This window comes from Cydia pomonella, chromosome 27, assembly GCF_033807575.1.
Source record: "Cydia pomonella isolate Wapato2018A chromosome 27, ilCydPomo1, whole genome shotgun sequence".
In the NCBI taxonomy this organism is placed as follows: domain Eukaryota; kingdom Metazoa; phylum Arthropoda; class Insecta; order Lepidoptera; family Tortricidae; genus Cydia; species Cydia pomonella.
In genome coordinates this window covers 6,682,634-6,702,900 of record NC_084729.1, presented here as the reverse complement: position 1 = coordinate 6,702,900, position 20,267 = coordinate 6,682,634, and the positions used below count along the sequence as shown (strand labels likewise).

At 34.1% G+C, this 20,267-nt stretch overlaps 3 protein-coding genes across 5 annotated transcripts in view; 2 read left to right on the top strand and 1 right to left on the bottom strand.

Annotated features, from left to right (window-relative positions):
- Nucleotides 1-20,267, bottom strand: part of LOC133532670 (cytoplasmic FMR1-interacting protein) — a 97,242-nt gene that overhangs the window by 55,900 nt on the left and 21,075 nt on the right. The window lies entirely within an intron of this gene.
- On the top strand, nucleotides 48-9,713 carry LOC133532452 (putative uncharacterized protein DDB_G0287457). 3 transcript variants are annotated; one of them, XM_061871128.1, is made up of 7 exons: nucleotides 48-1,010; nucleotides 3,824-4,017; nucleotides 4,265-5,208; nucleotides 5,713-6,609; nucleotides 6,856-7,227; nucleotides 7,412-8,152; nucleotides 8,418-9,713. In XM_061871128.1, exons 2-7 carry the CDS (start codon nucleotides 3,888-3,890, stop codon nucleotides 8,799-8,801), a joined length of 3,468 nt encoding a protein of 1,155 aa, XP_061727112.1. In that variant the 5' UTR covers nucleotides 48-1,010; nucleotides 3,824-3,887; the 3' UTR covers nucleotides 8,802-9,713. The 3 variants fall into 3 exon arrangements, with proteins under 3 accessions (XP_061727112.1, XP_061727110.1, XP_061727111.1); XM_061871126.1 differs by having other exon boundaries at nucleotides 4,259-5,208; XM_061871127.1 differs by lacking the exon at nucleotides 48-1,010 and having other exon boundaries at nucleotides 3,164-4,017; nucleotides 4,259-5,208.
- On the top strand, nucleotides 14,091-18,652 carry LOC133532669 (uncharacterized). Its single transcript, XM_061871433.1, has 5 exons — nucleotides 14,091-14,803; nucleotides 15,410-15,528; nucleotides 16,087-17,027; nucleotides 17,600-17,977; nucleotides 18,168-18,652. Exons 2-5 carry the CDS (start codon nucleotides 15,411-15,413, stop codon nucleotides 18,225-18,227), a joined length of 1,497 nt encoding a protein of 498 aa, XP_061727417.1. The 5' UTR covers nucleotides 14,091-14,803; nucleotide 15,410; the 3' UTR covers nucleotides 18,228-18,652.

The following is a 20,267-nucleotide window of genomic DNA, read 5'->3' as shown; positions in this document are numbered from 1 at the left end:
GTGCAAATTATTCGATATGTAAATAAAAGCCAGTCCAGACGGGAACAATTTTTCGCCAATCTGATTAAATTGTCTAATCAAATCAGGTTTTGCGGACGCAAACGCCAATTTGGCTCGCCGATTTCGTATTGCCGATAAAATGGAAGTGCGGACGCAAGCATACCAATTTGAGACGCTAGTATTTGCATTTGGGGGATTTTTTTAAATTTAGAGCGCTCGAATATCACCATAAATCTAAAAAGTGTTATTAAATGGGTGATTGACGCTAATTTATTTTCTGATCAAATCGAAATATCTGGACTGAGTTTAAAAAAAATTGTTCTTTAAAAATACCGTTGTAAATCATAAAAATTAAAGAAAGGTGGTAGGTTCAGCCAACATAAATTCTGAAAAATCGTAGTTGCCAAAAAACATTAAAGCAATCTTGAGGCATTTCTCTAGTAACTTCATTGATTCGAAACCTGATTGAACAACTTTCGCTCGATGGAAATAATCACAAATCATAAATAAATACATTTGGGGACAATCCTACACACACCGACCTAGCCCCAAACTAAGCAAAGCTTGTACTATGGGTACTAGGCGACGACTTACATACTTATATACATAGAGAACAAATATCTGTCTTCATCACACAAATAAATGCCCTTACCAGGATTCGAACCCGGGACCATCAGCTTCATAGCCAGGGTCACTACCCAATAGGCGATACCGGTCGTCATCAGATTAATTAGATATACACAAAATTAATTATATTACACTTAGTAGAACATACAGCTCTTTGGTAGATTTACTACCAACGTATGGCAACATTGTCAAATGTCACCGTTATCTCCTATGTTCGTTATCAACTAGTGTCAAAATCACGTCAAACGTCAAAATCAAATTAGAAAATTTAGAAATTACCGGTCGAGCACTGTGGAATCTTCTTTTGTTTTATTTAGTAAATGTATTACTTATGTGTACGGGAGAATATAAACCAAAAGGTATCTTCATATTTGCTGGACAAAGTAAGTGAAATAAACACAATCATCAGTGTATTTTAAAAGCCTAATATTTGTTGAGGAAGGTAGATATTTTTTTTCGTTTTTTATTCCTCTGCAAATCATTTCTTAAATATATAAATTTTTGAAGGTTATTTACACGGAACCCAGACAGATTACTGGGCGACTTTAACGATAATTTAATCGTAACATAATAAAATTTTACTCAAATCAGAAAAAAAACGGGCATTTCGTAATATGTTTTTTGAACATAAAGAAAAACGGGCCTCCTTTCTAGAATATGAAAGCTTCTTACATATATTGTGGCGTTTGCTTCTCTTTCTCCAAAAAAATATTATTTTTAAATAAGCATATTTACAAGACAATGTTTCTATGAAAATTTTCATTAAAATTGTTTCAATAGTTCAGTCATGAAAAGACAGTGTTATATTCGAATCATACATTACTAGCATGAATTTAAATGTGGTATAAATAAAAATAAATATTTAGTATATGGACAATCCAATTTACTCAATATTTAAAGTACATATTTAGTTTAGGATTATTTTAGAGCGCACCATCAACAAACTGTTTCACAGTTTGGCAAAAAATTTGATTAAGGTACTTACAATATTGTATTTTTTTGCAAAAAAAAGTCACAAAAATCCACCTAGTCCCACAGTAAGCTCAATAAGGCTTGTGTTATCCTTGATGATGATTTATATAAATACTTAATACATATAAAACATCTATAACTTAGGAACAAAATCTGTAAGTACACACAAATAAATGCCCTTACCAGTATTCAAACCCGGGACCTCCTGCTCCGTAGGCAGTCACTACCAACTAGGCTAGCAGGCAGTTTAAAGCAAGTAAAGGAGGCCATATGCAATGTAAACCTTGTTTTTATATCATACCACTTCAATTGCCACAGTTTATCCATTGGATCTGTCATTTGGGTACAATTGTGTATTTTAATATTGTATTGTATTGTTTTGATGGCCTTCTAGCCTAGTTGGTGTGTATGTATGGATGTTTTGAATGCATGGCTTATAAGTATTTATATATAACTATATATAATATATCCTACTCGTCGCCCTACTTATAGTGTTGTGTTCCTGCTGGTGAGTAAGGTTGCTAGAGCTCAACAAGGGTGCGGAATGTTAGGGTCCGCAACGCGCATGTTAGTCCTCTGGAGTTGCAGGCATACATAGACTACGGAGACTGCTTACCATCAGGCGGGCCATATGCTTGTTTGACACCGACGTAGTATAAATATATATTGTCATCTGGTAATACAAACCTTACTTGAGCCTACTGCGTGGGACCAGTTTGATCTGTGTAAAATGGTCCTATAATATTTTTTTATTTGTCTTTTTTTTTACTGGTAAGTGGGTCAAATTATTTTCATTGTCATGTTTTTTTCCCAAAAAATGTGACGGAGTGTAGCTTTTTGTCTCTTTTTCCTCACGTTGTCTCATCATTTTACCACGGCCCATGGGAGGTCCGCTTGGCAACTAATCCCGAGAATTGGCGTAGGCACTAGTTTAGCTTTGTGAGTGTAATTTCTTGTATGAGGCTTTTTGTATGAGATGTAATTTATTTTTGAATTTATCTCATGTAAATTGTAATCTACAGCTAGAAAGACATGCACTCGACTTTTATTTATTTATTTGATAGTAGACAGAAATACAAGCGTGACAGAGTGGTCAGAAACATGACAACGATAAGAATTTTGACCCAGGTACAAAAGCAGAAAGATTGGGTAGTAAATTGGTCAATCGAACTATAATTTTAGTATCTGGTAGTGGTATATAAAAACTGAATTTAATACATAATAAGTATTAAAACTTATTGTTTACTTAAACTTGTTGCTATGAAGCAGACTGTCCCGGGTTCTAATCCTGGTAAGGGCATTTATTTGTGTGATGAGGGCAAATATTTGTTCCTGGGTCATGGGTGTTTTCTATGTATTTAAGTATTTATAAATATTTAAGAGGAATGAAATATACAGTCAGCGATAAAAGTTTGTACCAAAAATGAAATATTTCACACAAACTTATTTATTTAAACATTATTTAGAATGGTTCAATGTAAAACGAGTTGAAAATCTCCATTTTCCATAATAATACAATTCCATTACGTTTATTATAGTGTTTTGGTTCGTAATAATCAGTACTACTGACTTAAAAAAGAAACGTTTCCATTTTTTGCATAAACTTGTAGAAAACATTCGTTTACTTAGGTTATAAAAAGACCGCAGTATTGTGCCACCTATTTCAGATGTTTTTGACCACCAGTTTTTGACCGACAGTTTGAGTGCCACTTGCGTTACTCAAAACTTCTCTTGAGTTACAAAAAAACGGGTTTCTAACATACATAGTTTCTGTTTATTAGGTTTAACATTTAGGCCCTTGAACATACACCATAAATGAAACAAAGAAAAACCCTTATTTAAGGGTAAAATTTTACATCAAAATTGAAAAATAATAATTAAACTGGTTATTGTAATAGAAACACAGTTTCATTTTTATCTACTTAGAACTAATCTTATATTTTAAAGATAAATATGGATTTAAATGTTGCCCACAGATTTGTGTAGCTCAAAAAGTTGATTCGCCCATCCACTACTATAAATGACTACTGTTCTTAGGGTTCCGTAGCCAAATGGCAAAAAACGGAACCCTTATGGATTCGTCATGTCCGTCTGTCTGTCCGATTATTTATCTAATACAAACAGCAAAACTCTTAACTGTCCATCGGTGGACCTTATACCTTTTGTAATAAGGTCCACCCATTATGGACAGTTAACAATGTTGGCGATGGTACTGTTTTTTTAGATCGAGCTAAGTGCCTTCTGTGATCACTGGTTACCTAACACCTATACAGTAGGTCGTTGACATAATGACAACATACTCCATAAGCTTGGATGATGTGGATCTCGCGCTGCTGCCTCTGCGCACACACTCATACAACAACTTCTTGAAGAAGGAAATCTACCAGTTTCAAGTGATGAAGACTGCATCGTGTGAAGGTATGGATTGTGGACCCAGAAGTCATACAAACTGAAATACGTGGGTTCAAAAGTACTGACGTCTGGTAATAGATAGATAAATGAATATTTAGAGGATCACTTGATATTTTACCTCAGCATAACTGTCTATCAAGTGGTCAATCACGCAAAACAGGGCCTTTGTGTCATTTGTACACTACTAATTAGTAATACCTCTGATTTTCTTTACGAATAAATAATATATCATTTAATATCTTTTAAGTTACAGCGCCAGAGCCCCCCATTTTCTACACGTGTCATATATGTGCGATCGAAGTACCAACAGCGTTCGCGGGCGAACACGCCGCGAGCCAAAAACATAAAGCGAATGTTCGCATAGCGTGCGTAGCGGCGGAACGAATGCGTGCCTTTATCTCCGCTCTCCCTCCAACTTACGCTACTAGACCCTGTGCACGCTTCTGCGTAAATTGCTCGAAGGAGGCTGATGAGGACCACGAAAAGACAAATGAACACCGCGTCTCTGTGATGCTTGATAGCTTGCTATGGGATCTGATGAAAGCATACGTTCAAGATCATGATGAATCCAAATCTAATAGAGAGTTTCAAAGTAAGGAAACAAACGGAAATAATCAAAGCAAAATTAACAATCATAAACAAGATGAAGTAATAATTAATCAAGTAGAGGGGAACGATAAAAATAATAACGATATAGTTGACGAGCCTATAAATAACAATCAACCAACAAAACCAATAGAAGATATAGTAGAAGTAGACGAACAAGAGGGAAAACTAGTTGAGAATAATTGTGAAGTCAATGATAACTCAGAGAAATCTAGTGAAGATAATGTTACAGTTAACATCGCTGACAATATCGACATAAACAACAAAATCGAAGAAAAAACAAATAAGGAACATATTTTGAGACACGAAAAAGATGACTATGGAGATGAGTTACGCAAATTTATAGATGATAAAAATTCATTTGAGTATAAGGAGTTAGTTAAAATAAGTATAAAGTTAAACGATAATATAATAAACAACATTGATAGTGATAATTATCACAGCTATGACAGAACGTGTGACGATGGTAGTTTACACTGCATACTGTGTGATTACGTTCTCAATGATAAAGACGCTGAAATCCATAAATATGATTCAGAACATGTGCGTCGAGTTTCTAACTTGGGAAACGATGGTCATTACATAAGAGAGGTAAAATATTTATATATACACCAGGGGCCCATATAACCCGACAGCTTTTAAAGGTGTATTAGCCGCATTTAAATAGTTATCTGAAATCGATCTTGTTAGAGATAATGACAATTCTTGTGAAAGTTTGTTTCTGAAACTCAGTATGTAATAACTCAGTGAAAAACCCCTTTTTAGCTACGATGCTGCAACAATTGACTTGGTTTAGACATACCTACTGACAGACATGAAAGTTTTAAAGGGAACTCGCAACACTGAACTGTAAATAAATAAATAAAACTTATTCGTTGCAATGTTTTTTTTCGCCAAGATGTAAAAAGAAATAACGTGTCGTGTGCAGAAAACACGCACACATACATTTATTTCTTTTTTATGACCCCAGGAATGCGTGGTTAAAATCTGTCGGGTTATATAGGCCCACAACATATGCATTTTCATTATGTTTTGTTGTATGTTGTCTCTTATAATTTTATTGTATCTAACTAATGTTTACTAAATATTTTTCAGATAAATGAATTCTATAGTCATTGTATTCTATGTAATCTAAAAATCCAAAACATGGACTTGGAATTACACAGGCAATCAGCAACTCACAACGTAAAAGAATATTTGTACACTAACACTCGTTCTGAAATTATCAAGGAACACAAAGAAGCCGAAATGTGCAATGTAAAACAAGAGACACTCAGTGAAAATGGAAAACTTGAGCATTGTGAGGAATTCAATGAAAATGATAGCCTTGAAGAATACTTTATAGTCAATGTTAATTACGATTGGGAGGAAGAAAGTGCAAATGAAGAAACCAATGATAACCTGGAAAAATACTTTGAAAATAATGAACTCAAAAATTTATTCGAGGAACATAGTGAATCTCAAGAACTCGATGATAACCTGGAGGGACACAGTGAAAATGAAGAGTCAAATAACTTGGAGGAATACTGTGAAAAATGTAATGCTTGTCTAAAAGAACTCGTGGATAAATTTGAGGAATACAATGAAAATGAAGGTCATGAAAAAAATACAAAGGAATTTAGCGAAAATAAAGAGTATTACAGTAACAATGAAGAACCCATACATCATCTGGAGCAATACTGTGGAAATAAACCCCATGACAACCTACATTCATACAAAGAACCAGAAAAGCACGAAGACAATGAAGAATTCGGTGATAACTTGGATGAATGTAACATAAAAGAAGAAGTTGATTATAATTCACAGGAATGCAGTGAAAATGAAGAATCTAATGATGAACTAGTGGCACGCAACGAAGAATTTGAGAATAACTCGAACGACGAATACAATGAATATGAAGACTCCGAAGATAATTGGGAGGACTACAGTGAAAATAAAGAGCTCAATGACAAAGTTGTGAAATTAACAGATGACATCACTACCAATATTATGGTAAGTACTTCTCAAACTTAAGCCAATGATGTTGCTCTCACAACAACAAGTGATAGACATCAACATATTAAAGGGAGAAGACATTTTTTTTGTAAACATGTTGGTTTTTGCCTAATAAGTAACGTAAATATCCAAGTACTTAAAACTGTCCCAAAAGCATTACTAGTAATACGAGTAGAGGACACAAACATGTTGTCTATTATTGGAATAAGTTTCTAATACAATACATTTTCTAAACTTACACAGGTAAAAATCGATCAACTAACAACTAATCGGAAAGAAGACAAAATAGAACGGAAACGAGAGGAAATTAAAAAAAACATAGTAAAATATGACTCACAGAAATATGCAGAAGAACTACGCAAATATATAGACGTTAAAGATTCTTTCGAATTCAAAGAAACTTATATTAAGGCACAAATAAGGATAAAAGACAGTATTTTAAAAACGTACAGTGACCGGTTTCACGGTTATAATAGACTGTGCGACCAAGGCACTATAAAATGTATGGTTTGCGATTGCATTTTCAATGAAGAACATGGTGAAGATCATAAATTTGATTCGAATCATATGCGAAAAATTGCGAACTTAGGAGAAGATGGTCATTATATCAGAGAGGTAATAGATTTTATTGGTTCGTCAAGTGTTTTTAGTATTTTAATATTATTATTTTTTACCTACATATACCTGCTACAAAATGAGTATAAGTATTTTATAAACAAAATAAATTTTAAATATCACCAGATTCAGAATGTAAAAAATAAACTCCTAACACAGTATAACAGCAATATTTTATTTTCAGATCAATGAAACACACAGTCACTGTATTTTATGCAATTTGAAAATTGAAAACATAAACATGGCAACACACAAAGAGTTATTTTCTCATAAATTTTGCCAAAGATTGTTTACTAGAAACGCTACTACAAAAGTTAATGAAGAAGTCATTGCGAAAGACGGCACTGAAATACATCATAGCCCCCCAGTAATCAATCAATCAATCAAGAATTGTGAATCTAATTGCCATTCAGAAAATCATGATGCAGATCAAGAGTTAAAAGTTGAGAATGTTGAAATCAACGAAATTAACAAAACAAGCACTGAAGAACCTAATATTATTCAAGCGACAAAAGATCAGAACGTTCTAGTTACTAACAACGATGTAGAAACTGTCGACGCTAAAGTTGTAATAGGAAGCAGCACCAATTCCATTGAGTTAACAAAAGCAGTAAACACAGTTAAAACTAACCACCATTGTGATTCAAAAGATTATGGAGACGAACTACGCAAATTTATAGATAGTAAATGTTTTTTCGAGTTCGATGAAAGGTCCAACGTGATACGTGTTATGATGGATGATGAAATGATAAGTATTTACAGCGATCATTTCCACAGTTTTGATAGGACATATTACGGCGGTAGATTGAAATGCATAGTTTGTGATTGCATTTTAAAATTTGAAGAGGCTGAGGAACACAAATACGACCCAAAACATATCCGTAGAGTCCTAAACTTAGGAAATGATCAACATTATCTAAGAAAGGTAAATACATTTTTATGTATTATTTTTTTTGTAGTATTTCAAGCCGTTTAGTATTACCTCTACACACTTCATAGAAAAAAAGAAACTATCCTCAGCTAACATATGATTATAAAAAACACAAAAACTCAGAAACGGGAATTCCCAAAAGTAATTTCCGTCCATTTATTTACCCATCGCTTTTAATTATCTACAGTTGAAACTTCCACGATAGTAAAATAAAACATATTAGACCTGTGTATCACTAATTTTTGTTATATTTTTTTAGATAGACGAATCATACAGCCATTGCATTCTATGTAACTTGAAGATTAAAAACGAAAATCTGGATAAACACAAGCGCGTCTTACTACACACAATAAAAAAAGATCTCTACACCAGCAAGACCAAAAATACAAACAAAGAAGTCACAACTGAAAAAAACGTTAATGAAATTAAAAATGGCGATGGAGTATCTAATGAGAAAAATGTAACTACTGCTGTAGGTCCGATAAAAACGATTGATACAATCGTTGGTACCAAAATTGAACATCCATATGAAATAACGGCGACAGGTACACTACGTTGCATGGTTTGCGATTGCCAAGTGCCGAACGGTGTCCAAAATAGAGAAGAGCATGTCAGGGGTTTGAGGCACCGTAATCTGATATGACATAGATATGCATAGTTCAACGATAAATATTTATTTCTTCATCAACAACAGTTACTTTTCACAGCAGTATACTTCAATAGTACATTACGATACAAGTGCGAAAAATAGGAAATTCGAAACGAGTGGCGATAAATTAAAACACGACCGAGGGGAGTGTTTTAAATCGACACGAGTTGCGAATTACCTATTCGCACATGTATCGTACAACGTTTTACAGTACATATGGCCCTTTAAATGTTCGACACAGTAACGTAATATGCTAATTTTCGCACTAGTGCGGTAAAGTAGCACCATATGTACTGTAAATTTAGTTTGTAAAACAGTTTTTGTAAGTTCATGCCGTTAAAATTGTGTAAAATGTATTTCGTATAAATATAACTCACCCTTAACCGACTTTATTCTTTCTGTTCTCCGTGCGGAAATCGACACCTTTCGGCAAACGTTGCACTTCGTTTAAGTTAGGGCTTTCTGGCCTCGTAGAACAGAAATATAGTATTATACAAACCTAGGGCTCCGAGGTATAAAAATATTTCATGTTTGTCGAACGCGAATTACGTGTGACTTACTTTACTGCCCTAGGTATGAAATATACTATTATCGTTTTACTCTACTGGTGTCTTTTATATCAGATAATTTTTGTATGATTTAACGTTGTAGAGAAACGATAATAATATTTTTTTTTAATTCACGTCGTTTAATGATTCAGAGACGCCATAGATATCGCAGCTTTTTATACAGGGAGATTTTTTTTAATGATAAATATTTTTATGATTTTCATTTTAGTTTCGTTTATTTTTAGATTTGTTTGTATCGTGTTATTTATTTCTATACTCATTAGATTACTATAATAATTGCCTAGTGCCTACCTATTTAAATATTTTTGTTGTTTGTAATAAAGTGATTTGTACCCCACTTGTTTTTTTATCAATTATTTTTTTACCTATTTTGCTTCTCGGCAAGCAACGTGCCATATTTTTTTTTGAACTTACTGTTAAGTAACTGACTGAATTATCAGTAACTGACGACAGGAACGCAACTGTACGTTAGACATGGAAGAGATAACTGCATCTCACTTCTACGTATTGCTGCGTCCCTGTTATTGAATTAAGTAATATGTGTTAAACGCTTAAGGCACATTACAGACATTATCTACGTCACTATTAGAAGTATTAGAACAATTTTTTTTTTCAAATTATTGTTGCGTTTCTTCATCTTATGTTTATTTCTGTTAGAATAACTAGTTATTATTTAGGTACTATGTACATTGTACTTGTTATACATATCTTTATATAAGTTTTTGGCAAAAAAATATTTTTTAGTACAAGCTTTTATCGCTGACTGCACTTTTAGTTAGGGCGGCGAATAGGGGAATTTTCGGTAATACTCGAGCGTGGCAGTTTAAGATATGAGAGATACCTTAGACCTAATAGAACAACCTTGTAAAGTATTTAGTTCTATATGTAGTGACGCGCGCCTAGGATAGACGATCAGATTAGTAAAAAAAAAACGATAGTCTGAAATACTCGAGCGCGTCAGATTAAGATATTGGGGGTTGATTTTAGTGTTTTAAGACTTAATTTAACTAGTCTGACGATAAGTCCTTGACGCCGCCGAGTTATAGGGTCGCGAACTTGTAAAAAAAAAACGTCAATCTCGAGCGCGATTTTTTTTATTTTTATTTTGAAGAATATAATCTAAAACTTACTAAAAATACAAAATCTGCCGGTTTCCGCATGACCGGAAGTGTGGAGGAGCCATTTCGTCTTCCGAAAAACGCGATGCGGCATATAAGTCGCGAACGATACATTTTACAAAAAAAAGTTTAAATAAACAAAAAAGGTAATTTTATTTTACACAAAAAAGGTCTCTTTACATTTTTGTCCAAAGTTATAACTTTTTGACTTGAAGCATCATAAAAACTCAAACTCCCGGTTTTTTGAGTATATCTCGAAAACTGAGGGGGTTAAAAAAAATTGATATGAAATAACGATGACTAAATTATGTGACTTTTATTATATCTCAAAATTTTTTTTTTCTACAGCTTCTCGACAATCTTCGTGGACTCGGAAAAAGTTACGCGTATCTGTATACAAAAGTATTATTAACATATAACATTCAATAGCCTGTTGATCCTCAAATTGTTTTTTGGACGTACCGTAAGCAAAACGAACTGAAGAATTGAAGCAAAAAAGAGGAATTTGCCATAAACATGTAATACAGACTGAGCGCTTCGCGGAAGTATATTTTTATATCATTTCATTTTTTTATACAATAAATAATACAATTCGTACTACATTTCATCTACATTTACGTTGGTTGCATCTATCGCTTTATTGTCATTCTTAAAATCCCCATTTTATCAAGGAGAAAGCAAGGAAAAAAAAGAAACCAAAAAACCTTTTTCGGTCAGATTAAGAGAACCCACCAACATTTTTATCAGATTAAGAAAATATGCTTTCAGGATACCGAGATAAACCTCTCCTATGAAAATCTGACGCGCTCGAGTATTTCAAAAAAACTTTTATTTTTTGCATTTTCAAAAATTCATCGTAACTTATCGTCACGCCGAAATCGTCAGTTTTTTTAAAGGGAGCTTCCTTGGGGCCTACTTTACACCCCGTCCGAAAATCTGACGCGCTCGAGTAATTTTTTTTTTTTTGCATTTTTGACTACTTTATATTCCTACCCCCACCACGCAAACCGGCAGATTAGTATACCGTTGTTATCAGAGGCACTTGGGGCATACGTAGTATGAATATCTGACGCGCTCGAGAATGCCCAAGTAACTGTTTTTTTGAACATTTTTGAAAAACCGTACACGCCAAACCCACCGCTAAAATGGTTTTTACAGTACATATGGTGCTACTTTACCGCACTAGTGCGAAAATTAGCATATTACGTTACTGTGTCGAACATTTAAAGGGCCATATGTACTGTAAAACGTTGTACGATACATGTGCGAATAGGTAATTCGCAACTCGTGTCGATTTAAAACACTCCCTTCGGTCGTGTTTTAATTTATCGCCACTCGTTTCGAATTTCCTATTTTTCGCACTTGTATCGTAATGTACTATTACCATACGAGCTTTTCTTTTCGAAATTATTTTATCTTTCGATTTTGATAGGTCTCGACGGCGCCGTTGAATTACGCCATTTAGCTACCTCGCCTCCCTAACTATTTTCTTTCCACACCACAGGCAACTAATACTCATCGAGATGATTCTAAAAATCCCATACACAATTAGGTTGCGTTGTTTCATCAGCATCACAGAGTTCCTATGGCCACCCCCTGTCTCCATCATCAGATCAGCTCGATGGTACCATAATATTGCATTGTCCACTCGACTTACATATGTGTATGCGAATTTTCAGCGGGAAAATCGGGAAGTGGGTGAAATATAGCTTCCAAGATTTGACCCACACTAACAAACTTACATACTAACAGGGCAAGTTAAATAATAGCTTGTAAAACTGTAAATTAGTCACACCAAGATAAGTTGGCAGCGATTTTGACAGTACAGACAGTGCAAGTGTTATTTGAAACATCAAACTTCGATGAAAATATGACGTTTATTTAACACTTGCACAGGCTAGTAGGGCTTGCAATTCGAATTTTTCGAATATTCGACCTATTTTGATATTGGAATATTCGGCCACTCAGTTTTCGAATATTCGAATATTTTTTATTACTAAAAATACATCAATCATCCGCTATACTTACAGTTTCTGTGAGTTTTGCCGGGTATTTTTACAGTGAACGGTAGGTATCCAAATGCGAAAGAAATAATATTTTTATTGTTTTCCTCTCGATAGGTTTCGTGAAATTACAGCTAAACCTAACTCGATTTCAAAGAAAACATAATCAAAAATTGACAGAATTTCCCCGATTTGATCAGACTAAGTCCGCTGAGGTCTACCCCTTCCAGCTCCGTCTTCTACTTCTCTCTTTATTAGCCTTCTTTTACTCATTCTTTCCACGTGTCGAAACCATCTCATATACCTTTTTAAATTATTGACACTACATCTTCGTTCAGTCCACACGTTTCGTTTATCACACTGTTCCTAATTCTATCTTGTAATCTCACACCACACACGCTTCTCAACACTCTTATTTGCACTGCATCCTGACTTTGGCTCTGATGCCTCTTCTGCCATACCCAACTTTCGCTACCATACATAAGTGTAGGCACCAATATATGCACATCCAACCGTGCTTTTTGTGACACCTTCTGCCTGCTCATAAAAGCGTTAAGTGCCCCATTCACACTATTTCCAGCACTTACTCTCCTTTAAATGTCTTTATCATGCTAGCCGTCCCTAGTGAACAAGGTTCCCAGAAAAACAAACTCTTTCACTTGTTCCACTCTTTCTTGACCAATCAAAATTTCACAGTTTGTCATATTTTCTTCCTATCCAAAGACCATTACTTTCGTCTTGCTTACATTTCTTTTCATTCATTTCCTTTCAAAAGACCCATGCATTCTAGTTACTATCTCCTGTCAATAAAAGGTCATCAGCGTAGAGACGACATTTGACCCACTCGTCATTCTCAGCCCACATTCATCATTTCTCAAATGATGCAATGCAAACTACAGTCCATGAGTAGATTAAACAGCCCCAGTGCCGTTACACATCCTTGCCTATCTCTCTTTTCGATGATAAACCACTCAACTGTCCGTTTATTCTCACACAACCGGACTGGAATAGAGCGGTTCAGAATACAATGGAAAGGCTTTTTTATAGGCAACTGACTGACTAAAAGTAAATATTAAATTTAAATCGTAAAATAATACCCTACTATTTTTTTTTTCTTACGTGTTTGGATGGTTATAGTTATAATAATATTAATTCACGCAACGATGCATTTATACTAAAAGTTTTATAGAAATATGAAATATACCCGTCTAATTTTTACGTTTCATAAATGTTTCGTTTCGTTGTTGTGTATGGTGTCGTTTTATAAATGTGGGCATCTCAGTAGGATGATAAAATCTAGTCAATTGCAATGTGTGCAAATGGTTTTTATAATAAAATGATAAAAAAAACGATTTCTCGTTCATTTTCTTATTTCTTAAACATATTCGAGTACCTGAAAGTTTTGAATATTTGCAATCCCTACAGGCTAGATAATCATCAATCAACCTCCCCGCAACACCTGATTTTACCCAACGCTGCAACAATCATCTGCTATGGATGTGGTGGCTTATATATATAACAGGCTAGACTATCAAAATCGCTGCTAACTTAGCTTGGTCAGATTTTAGAAAATATAAAGTTTATTAGGTAACTGAAATTCATAAATTATCCTAAATAGCTTAATATTTATATAGGAATATTGTTAGTTGCAAAAACTTGAAAATTGAAATAATATAATTGTTTGTAAATACTGACGTCTGACTCCAAACGAGTCATCGAACCCGAAATCGGCTCCCGTTCGCAGATGCCCGCTGACCGTGCGGTTCTAATCAGCCCTTTATAACTACTTTTTTTATAATTGCCAGTTAAGTAAATATAGTCTGTCAAACAACTTTGTCAGAAGAAAAAGGCGCAAAATTAATTTTTTCTAACTTACCCTTCCCATCTACATTTTTTTTAAATTTGTCGGTTTTTTTACTGACGGAAATGGCTTGACAGATTGTTGCAACGAATTAAATTGCAAAGATGCGATTGCGATTATCGGAGACGTTTGAAGAGGCTATAAAGTAGATTTTAAAAAAATAGGCTGGTCACATTGGCAGATGTCAAGTTTGACATTTGTTATTTTGTCACATTTCCAACAGTTCACACTGTCAGATTCTTAAAGTTACCGGTCGCAAACTGCTTAGTGGTTACCCTGCTTACAATACAGTTTTCTTACTTTCTTTTCCGTGTGACTGATGTAAATAGTTGTGATAGTGTGTAAATTAACAATTGAGTATATAAAATAAAATTAGTCTACATCTCTGTTGGATAAAGTGAGCAGAAATAAAACGACAACAGCTGGTTTTCTTGGACGTAATAAGGTACTAATATGGTAAAAGTAAACGTTTAGCTATCTTTGGATTAGTGTTGTCTGAATTTACCTACATATTCAAAGTTAATACTTTTAATACAAAATGAATACTGAGTGAATATAATACATTTGTATGTAATGTGGGTGTATGATTTGAAAGAATACCTTCACAAGTGTTCCAACTTGTTCCAAGTTTTATCAAACAATCTAAATGATCTGTTTTTTTTTATCGACTATAAAATCGCAGCATATCAGGTTTCTTTTCTAGCTGTAATGATAAGTTAGAGGGGGAGTTAAAACAAGGTTAAGTATAGAAGTTTGGGTGATACATTTTTTAAATTATGTGTTGCTGTTGTTGTAAGTAATATTATTATTTTATCGGTTATTTTTCTTACAATAAAATACATTTATATATATACATGTATATGACCCCGTTATATGAAATAAATAATTTTAAAATTTTAATTCCCACATGTTGCCATCAAACTGATAACAATTGACAAAAATATTTCCAGGATTGACTACTAATGAACTTGTTGTATAAACAGTAATTTTATTCCCAGTATATCACTGGTATGAGGTATGAGATGGGAATATGATTATATTTGTGTTATAGGATGACAACATATTCCATAAGCCTGGATGACGTGGATCTCGCGCTGCTGCCTCTACCCACACACCCTTACAACAACTTCCTGAAGAAAGAACACTACCAGTTCCAAGTGATGAAGTCAGGTACCGAGAATTGTAAAAGTTCAAACCCACTTTATGGATAGAACTTCCCATTTATAAAGTATTGTGTGCATATAAAGGAATTGAAATGAATGAAACTGAGAAATTTAGAAGTTGTAACAACAATAACAATAAATCTAAAACTTTAGTCTAAAAAAATTATATGACAACTGTATAAAACATGACTTACTTATAGATTATTTGCCAGCCAAAAGCAAGTATGTAGTTTTACATTTGGAACGGCCAATCGGCCACCTAACCTAGTTGGTAATAAACTGAAAAAGAAGGTCTTGAGATCGAATCATGGTGATTTATTTGTGTTTGTCGCGAACATTTGATCCTCAGATTCCTGCGTTAAGGATATTCTTTATGTATTAAATATATATCTATATATATATATATATATATATATATATATATATATATATCGTCGCCTAGTACCCGAAACACAATACAAGCTTACTGTGAGGCTAGGTTGATATATGTAAGAATGTCCCATAATATTTAAAATGTAGAATTTATTAATTTTGTGGGAATTTATATCTTTATCTCTGCTTTCAGTACCAGAGTCCGCCACTCAATACACGTGTCACATATGTGCAATCGAAGTGCCGGTAGCATTCGCCTACGAGCACGCCGCGAGCGTTAAACATCGAGCGAACGTTCGCATAGCGAGCGTAGCGGCGGAGCGAATGCGGGCGTTCATCTCCGCTCTGCCCCCTCCATTCGCCAAACCAGCTGGACGCTTTTGTTCGAGCTGCGCGACAGAAGTGGATGAAGGCCACGAAAAAACGAAGGAACACCGCAACGCTACGATACTTGATAACCTTTTATGGGATCTGATGAAAGTATACGTTCAAGATGAAGACGAAGAAATATTTGATAATAATAATAATAAAACATATGAAAATAATGATAGCGGAAAAATTAATGGATTGAAAAACGATGTAAACTTAAAAGAAGTCAGTGGAGACAATATAAATAACTCAATGGTTTCGAAATGTACAAAGAACAATCAACCAACAGAAGTTATAGATGAAGTAACAGATGAGGGAGACCAAATTGAGAAAAATAGTGAAACCACTGATATGATTGAGGAATGTAGTGAAGATGAGGAATCAAGCACTAACGGAACTGAATACAATCAGTCTTTAAACGTCGATATGTCTAAAAATATCGCATATAAAAGTACGGCAGAAAAAGCCACTAATGTGAACTATATCGAACGTTATCAAGAAGAACTACGCCAATTTTTAGATGAGAATGATGATTTCGAGTATCAAGAATCATTTAAAATAAATATTAAGTTAAATGAGTATAAACTAACAAACATTCGAAGTGAACAATTTCACGGTTATGAAAATATATTATTTAGTAATAATATAAAATGCATAGTCTGCGACTGCGTTTTAGATTATGAGGATGCAGAACACCATAAATATGATTTTGAACATTTATGCAGAATCGTAAACTTTGGAAGCGATGGCAATTATGTTAGAGAGGTACCTATCCACTTCAATGACTTAAAAAAATATTAGGAACTAAACTGATATTTTTTAACTTTCAGTTATATTTTTTATAAACATAATATGCATAATATTTTTCTGAAATTCATGTTCTTATAAAAAAATAGTTGCATTGCACAAAGAACAATAGTCATGCCAATTAGTTCACGAAACCCCACTCTTCGGGGATTTGATTTCCGCTCTAAAGTATTCTAACGGACCAAAATCAGTAAAGCGCTGACTGTTAAAACTGTAGTAAGCATAAACATTATTATAATAAAACGTTGTCAACATTGTATATGTTGTAAAGTAATAAAAACAATAATTATTAATTGTACATAAACATAAGTATGTTGAGTACCAAATTAGGCTCAAGCAGTATCTTGGGGCTCGCTGACTAATATTTATAACTACTTACTTTAAAAAATAGTAGTATCAGGAAAATTATTATTACTGTATTGTAGCCATTTTCGCTAAGTGCATTTTAGTTCATTCGTTTTTAGTTTATAACCATTTTATATCACTTTTTTTAAAGAAAAAATAACGACATCGGCGCCTGTATTTTTCAGATTAACGAAAGTTACAGCCATTGTATTTTATGCAACGAAAAAATGAAAAACGTAGACGTTGTAACACATATTGAGTCTAAGGGACACTACTTAAACGAATTGCGTTACAGTAACACTCGTGATATTAATAGAGAAAAATCCAAAGACGCCATAACTGGAACGCACATTAACGGAAATAGTAGTCAAGCCAATGAAAAGAATACAAGCAACCAAACTGTGGGTGCAATAAAACCAATTGAGAAAAATGTTGATTCTATTGAACATCCATATGAAGTAATAGCCATGGGCAAAGTACGGTGTGTGGTTTGCGAATGCCAAGTGCCTAGCGGAGTACATAACAGAGAAGAACATCTTAAAGGGCTAAGACATCGTACTACGGTAACTTTATTGTTAATATTAATATTTAAGAAATAGGGTAACATATAAAAGAACAACTAATTGAGACATTTTCTTTCAAAATTGTGAAGTGCTGTGGTGCTTCAATAGGTTTATAAGGAATCTCGACTCGAAGAAGAATAGGTAATATCTAAACTAGTAAACTAGAACTAGCTTCAGTTTTATTTTCCAGGTTCTTAACAAGAAGCATACAACGGTAGAAAAGAATACTGGAGAAACAAGCAGTAACTAACAATATCGTAAAGCCAGTAAAAGATTATGGAAAAGATACTTTTTCGAGTTTAAAGAAATACCGGAGTGGGATGGGTTTCGATTGCGGCTGGATAATGACATATTGGAAACGTTCATAGTACGATTTAACAGCTTTTATCCTGGGAAGTGGAAGTGTCAAGTTTGTAATTGCTATGTCGATGATGATAGCGTAGAAGAACATAAATATGATTCGGAACATCTTCGTAAAGTCATTAATTTAGAAAATGATGGACATTTTGTGAAAAAGTAAACATTTACGTTTTGTGAAATATTTTACGTGAAGTATTTTATTTTAACTTTTTGCAAAGGTATTGAATCCTATAAATATTGTAACATAAGTAGGTAGACTTACATGGAAAACAGTTTCATATCATTATTAAATAATAATCTTTTCTTAACTATTGATATTACAATTTCATTTTAGTGTTTTCAAATCAGAGGTCAAAACTTGCATGCAATATCTAATCGATACATTCCTAAACTGCAAAGTACAATGAATTTAGTCCATTAACAATGTAACGCAAATCACATGCAAGTTCTTGAACCGTATAGATCGAGCTTCTCAATAATATTTTTTTATTTTTCTTCAGAGAAACGAATGAAACAGCCATTGTATTCTATGCAATGCTATGATTAAAAATATAGACGTGGCAACACACAAGCAGTCAGAATAACACAAGGAGGAAAAGAAAAAAAATTCAGAGCAGCCTAAACCAACACAGTAGCCGAATTAGGAGTAAAGACTAAAACTATAAGGAGATTTATAAAAAAACTACGTTAAGGGCCACTTGCGCGATACAGGGTAACTCGGAGTTAACCGTTAACACAGGGTTGAATTGTACTGTTAACTCCGGGTTTAACCGGTTAACTCCGAGTTAGTTGGCTAACCCTGGTTCGCGCAAGTGGCGCATGCAATCGAAAGTACGCTCTCATTTTAGAACGAATGCTTTTATCGCTGACTGTACTTTTCTTCCCACAGGCAAGTAATACTCATCGAGGAAATTCTAAAATCCCAAACACATTAGGTTGCGTTGTTTCATTACAGACAGAGTTTCTATGGCCACCTCCTGTCTCTACCATTATATTGCATTGTCACCCGACTTACATCATATGTTTTCAATTTTTCAGCTCAATCAAAAATCGGGAAGTGGGACAAATTTAGTTGCCACGATTTGACCCACACATACCTACTAACAGGGCAAGTTAAATATTAATAAGCTTGTAAAAAGATCGATTATAACTTATAAGTTTTTACAAAATTTCTACTCGCTCTATTTTCTTTGTATTATAATTTTAGCAACGTAAACGAAAACCAGACATAGATTGTATGTTAACAGAAATATTCATGACAAACAGTGGGGCGACACAATTCCTTTCGGGTATTCCCGGCTCCGTTCGGCTCAGCATTGCTCCGAGCAATTATTAGGGTTAGGACAACTTGACGTCCCTATACGTCCACGACCACAGATAAGATAATGACTTGAATTTTGACAACCCTAAACAGCCGAAAGGGATAGTGCCAGGAGAGCATGATTCGTCTGTGTAACAAGTAATCATGTTATTTCAGCATGTTTTAAAATGAAAGCGTAACTTTGTTGAATGGGGGGAGGGGTGCCTTTTAGGCGGCGGGTACGTGTTTCTTAATCTTGTTTAGTTATTATTGCTTCGCTAGTAACCAGCGTCGTTGAGGCACTAGTCCATGCAGGCCCAGATTTAGAGAACTAGGGCCCCTAGGGCAATTGATATAGCAATTAGAATTCAGGGGAGTCACCTTCTCCATCTCAAAACCGCCAACTGAGCTACTAACTGTATAAAGTCTTATTGTAAAGAGAAAGAGAGGGAAGTAAAGCGATTGCGCTCTCGTTGTTGCCGTATTAACTATAAGTTAAAATGTTGATTACGTATTTTTTGTACATATAACGGAATAGATTTACATTCCGTGTGAAAATTATACCCTTATTATAATAAAGATCCACAAAAATACTATTTATTTATTTATATTACTTTTATGTTTACTTAT

Excerpts from the sequence above, each read along its gene's own strand:
- LOC133532452 (XM_061871126.1), top strand. The coding sequence starts at position 3,888 with ATGACAACATACTCCATAAGCTTGGATGATGTGGATCTCGCGCTGCTG. Across the intron at positions 5,209-5,712 it reads ATGGTCATTACATAAGAGAG|ATAAATGAATTCTATAGTCA; the intron begins GTAAAATATTTA and ends AATATTTTTCAG. Across the intron at positions 7,228-7,411 it reads ATGGTCATTATATCAGAGAG|ATCAATGAAACACACAGTCA; the intron begins GTAATAGATTTT and ends TTTTATTTTCAG.
- LOC133532669 (XM_061871433.1), top strand. The coding sequence starts at position 15,411 with ATGACAACATATTCCATAAGCCTGGATGACGTGGATCTCGCGCTGCTG. Across the intron at positions 15,529-16,086 it reads GTTCCAAGTGATGAAGTCAG|TACCAGAGTCCGCCACTCAA; the intron begins GTACCGAGAATT and ends CTCTGCTTTCAG. Across the intron at positions 17,028-17,599 it reads ATGGCAATTATGTTAGAGAG|ATTAACGAAAGTTACAGCCA; the intron begins GTACCTATCCAC and ends TGTATTTTTCAG.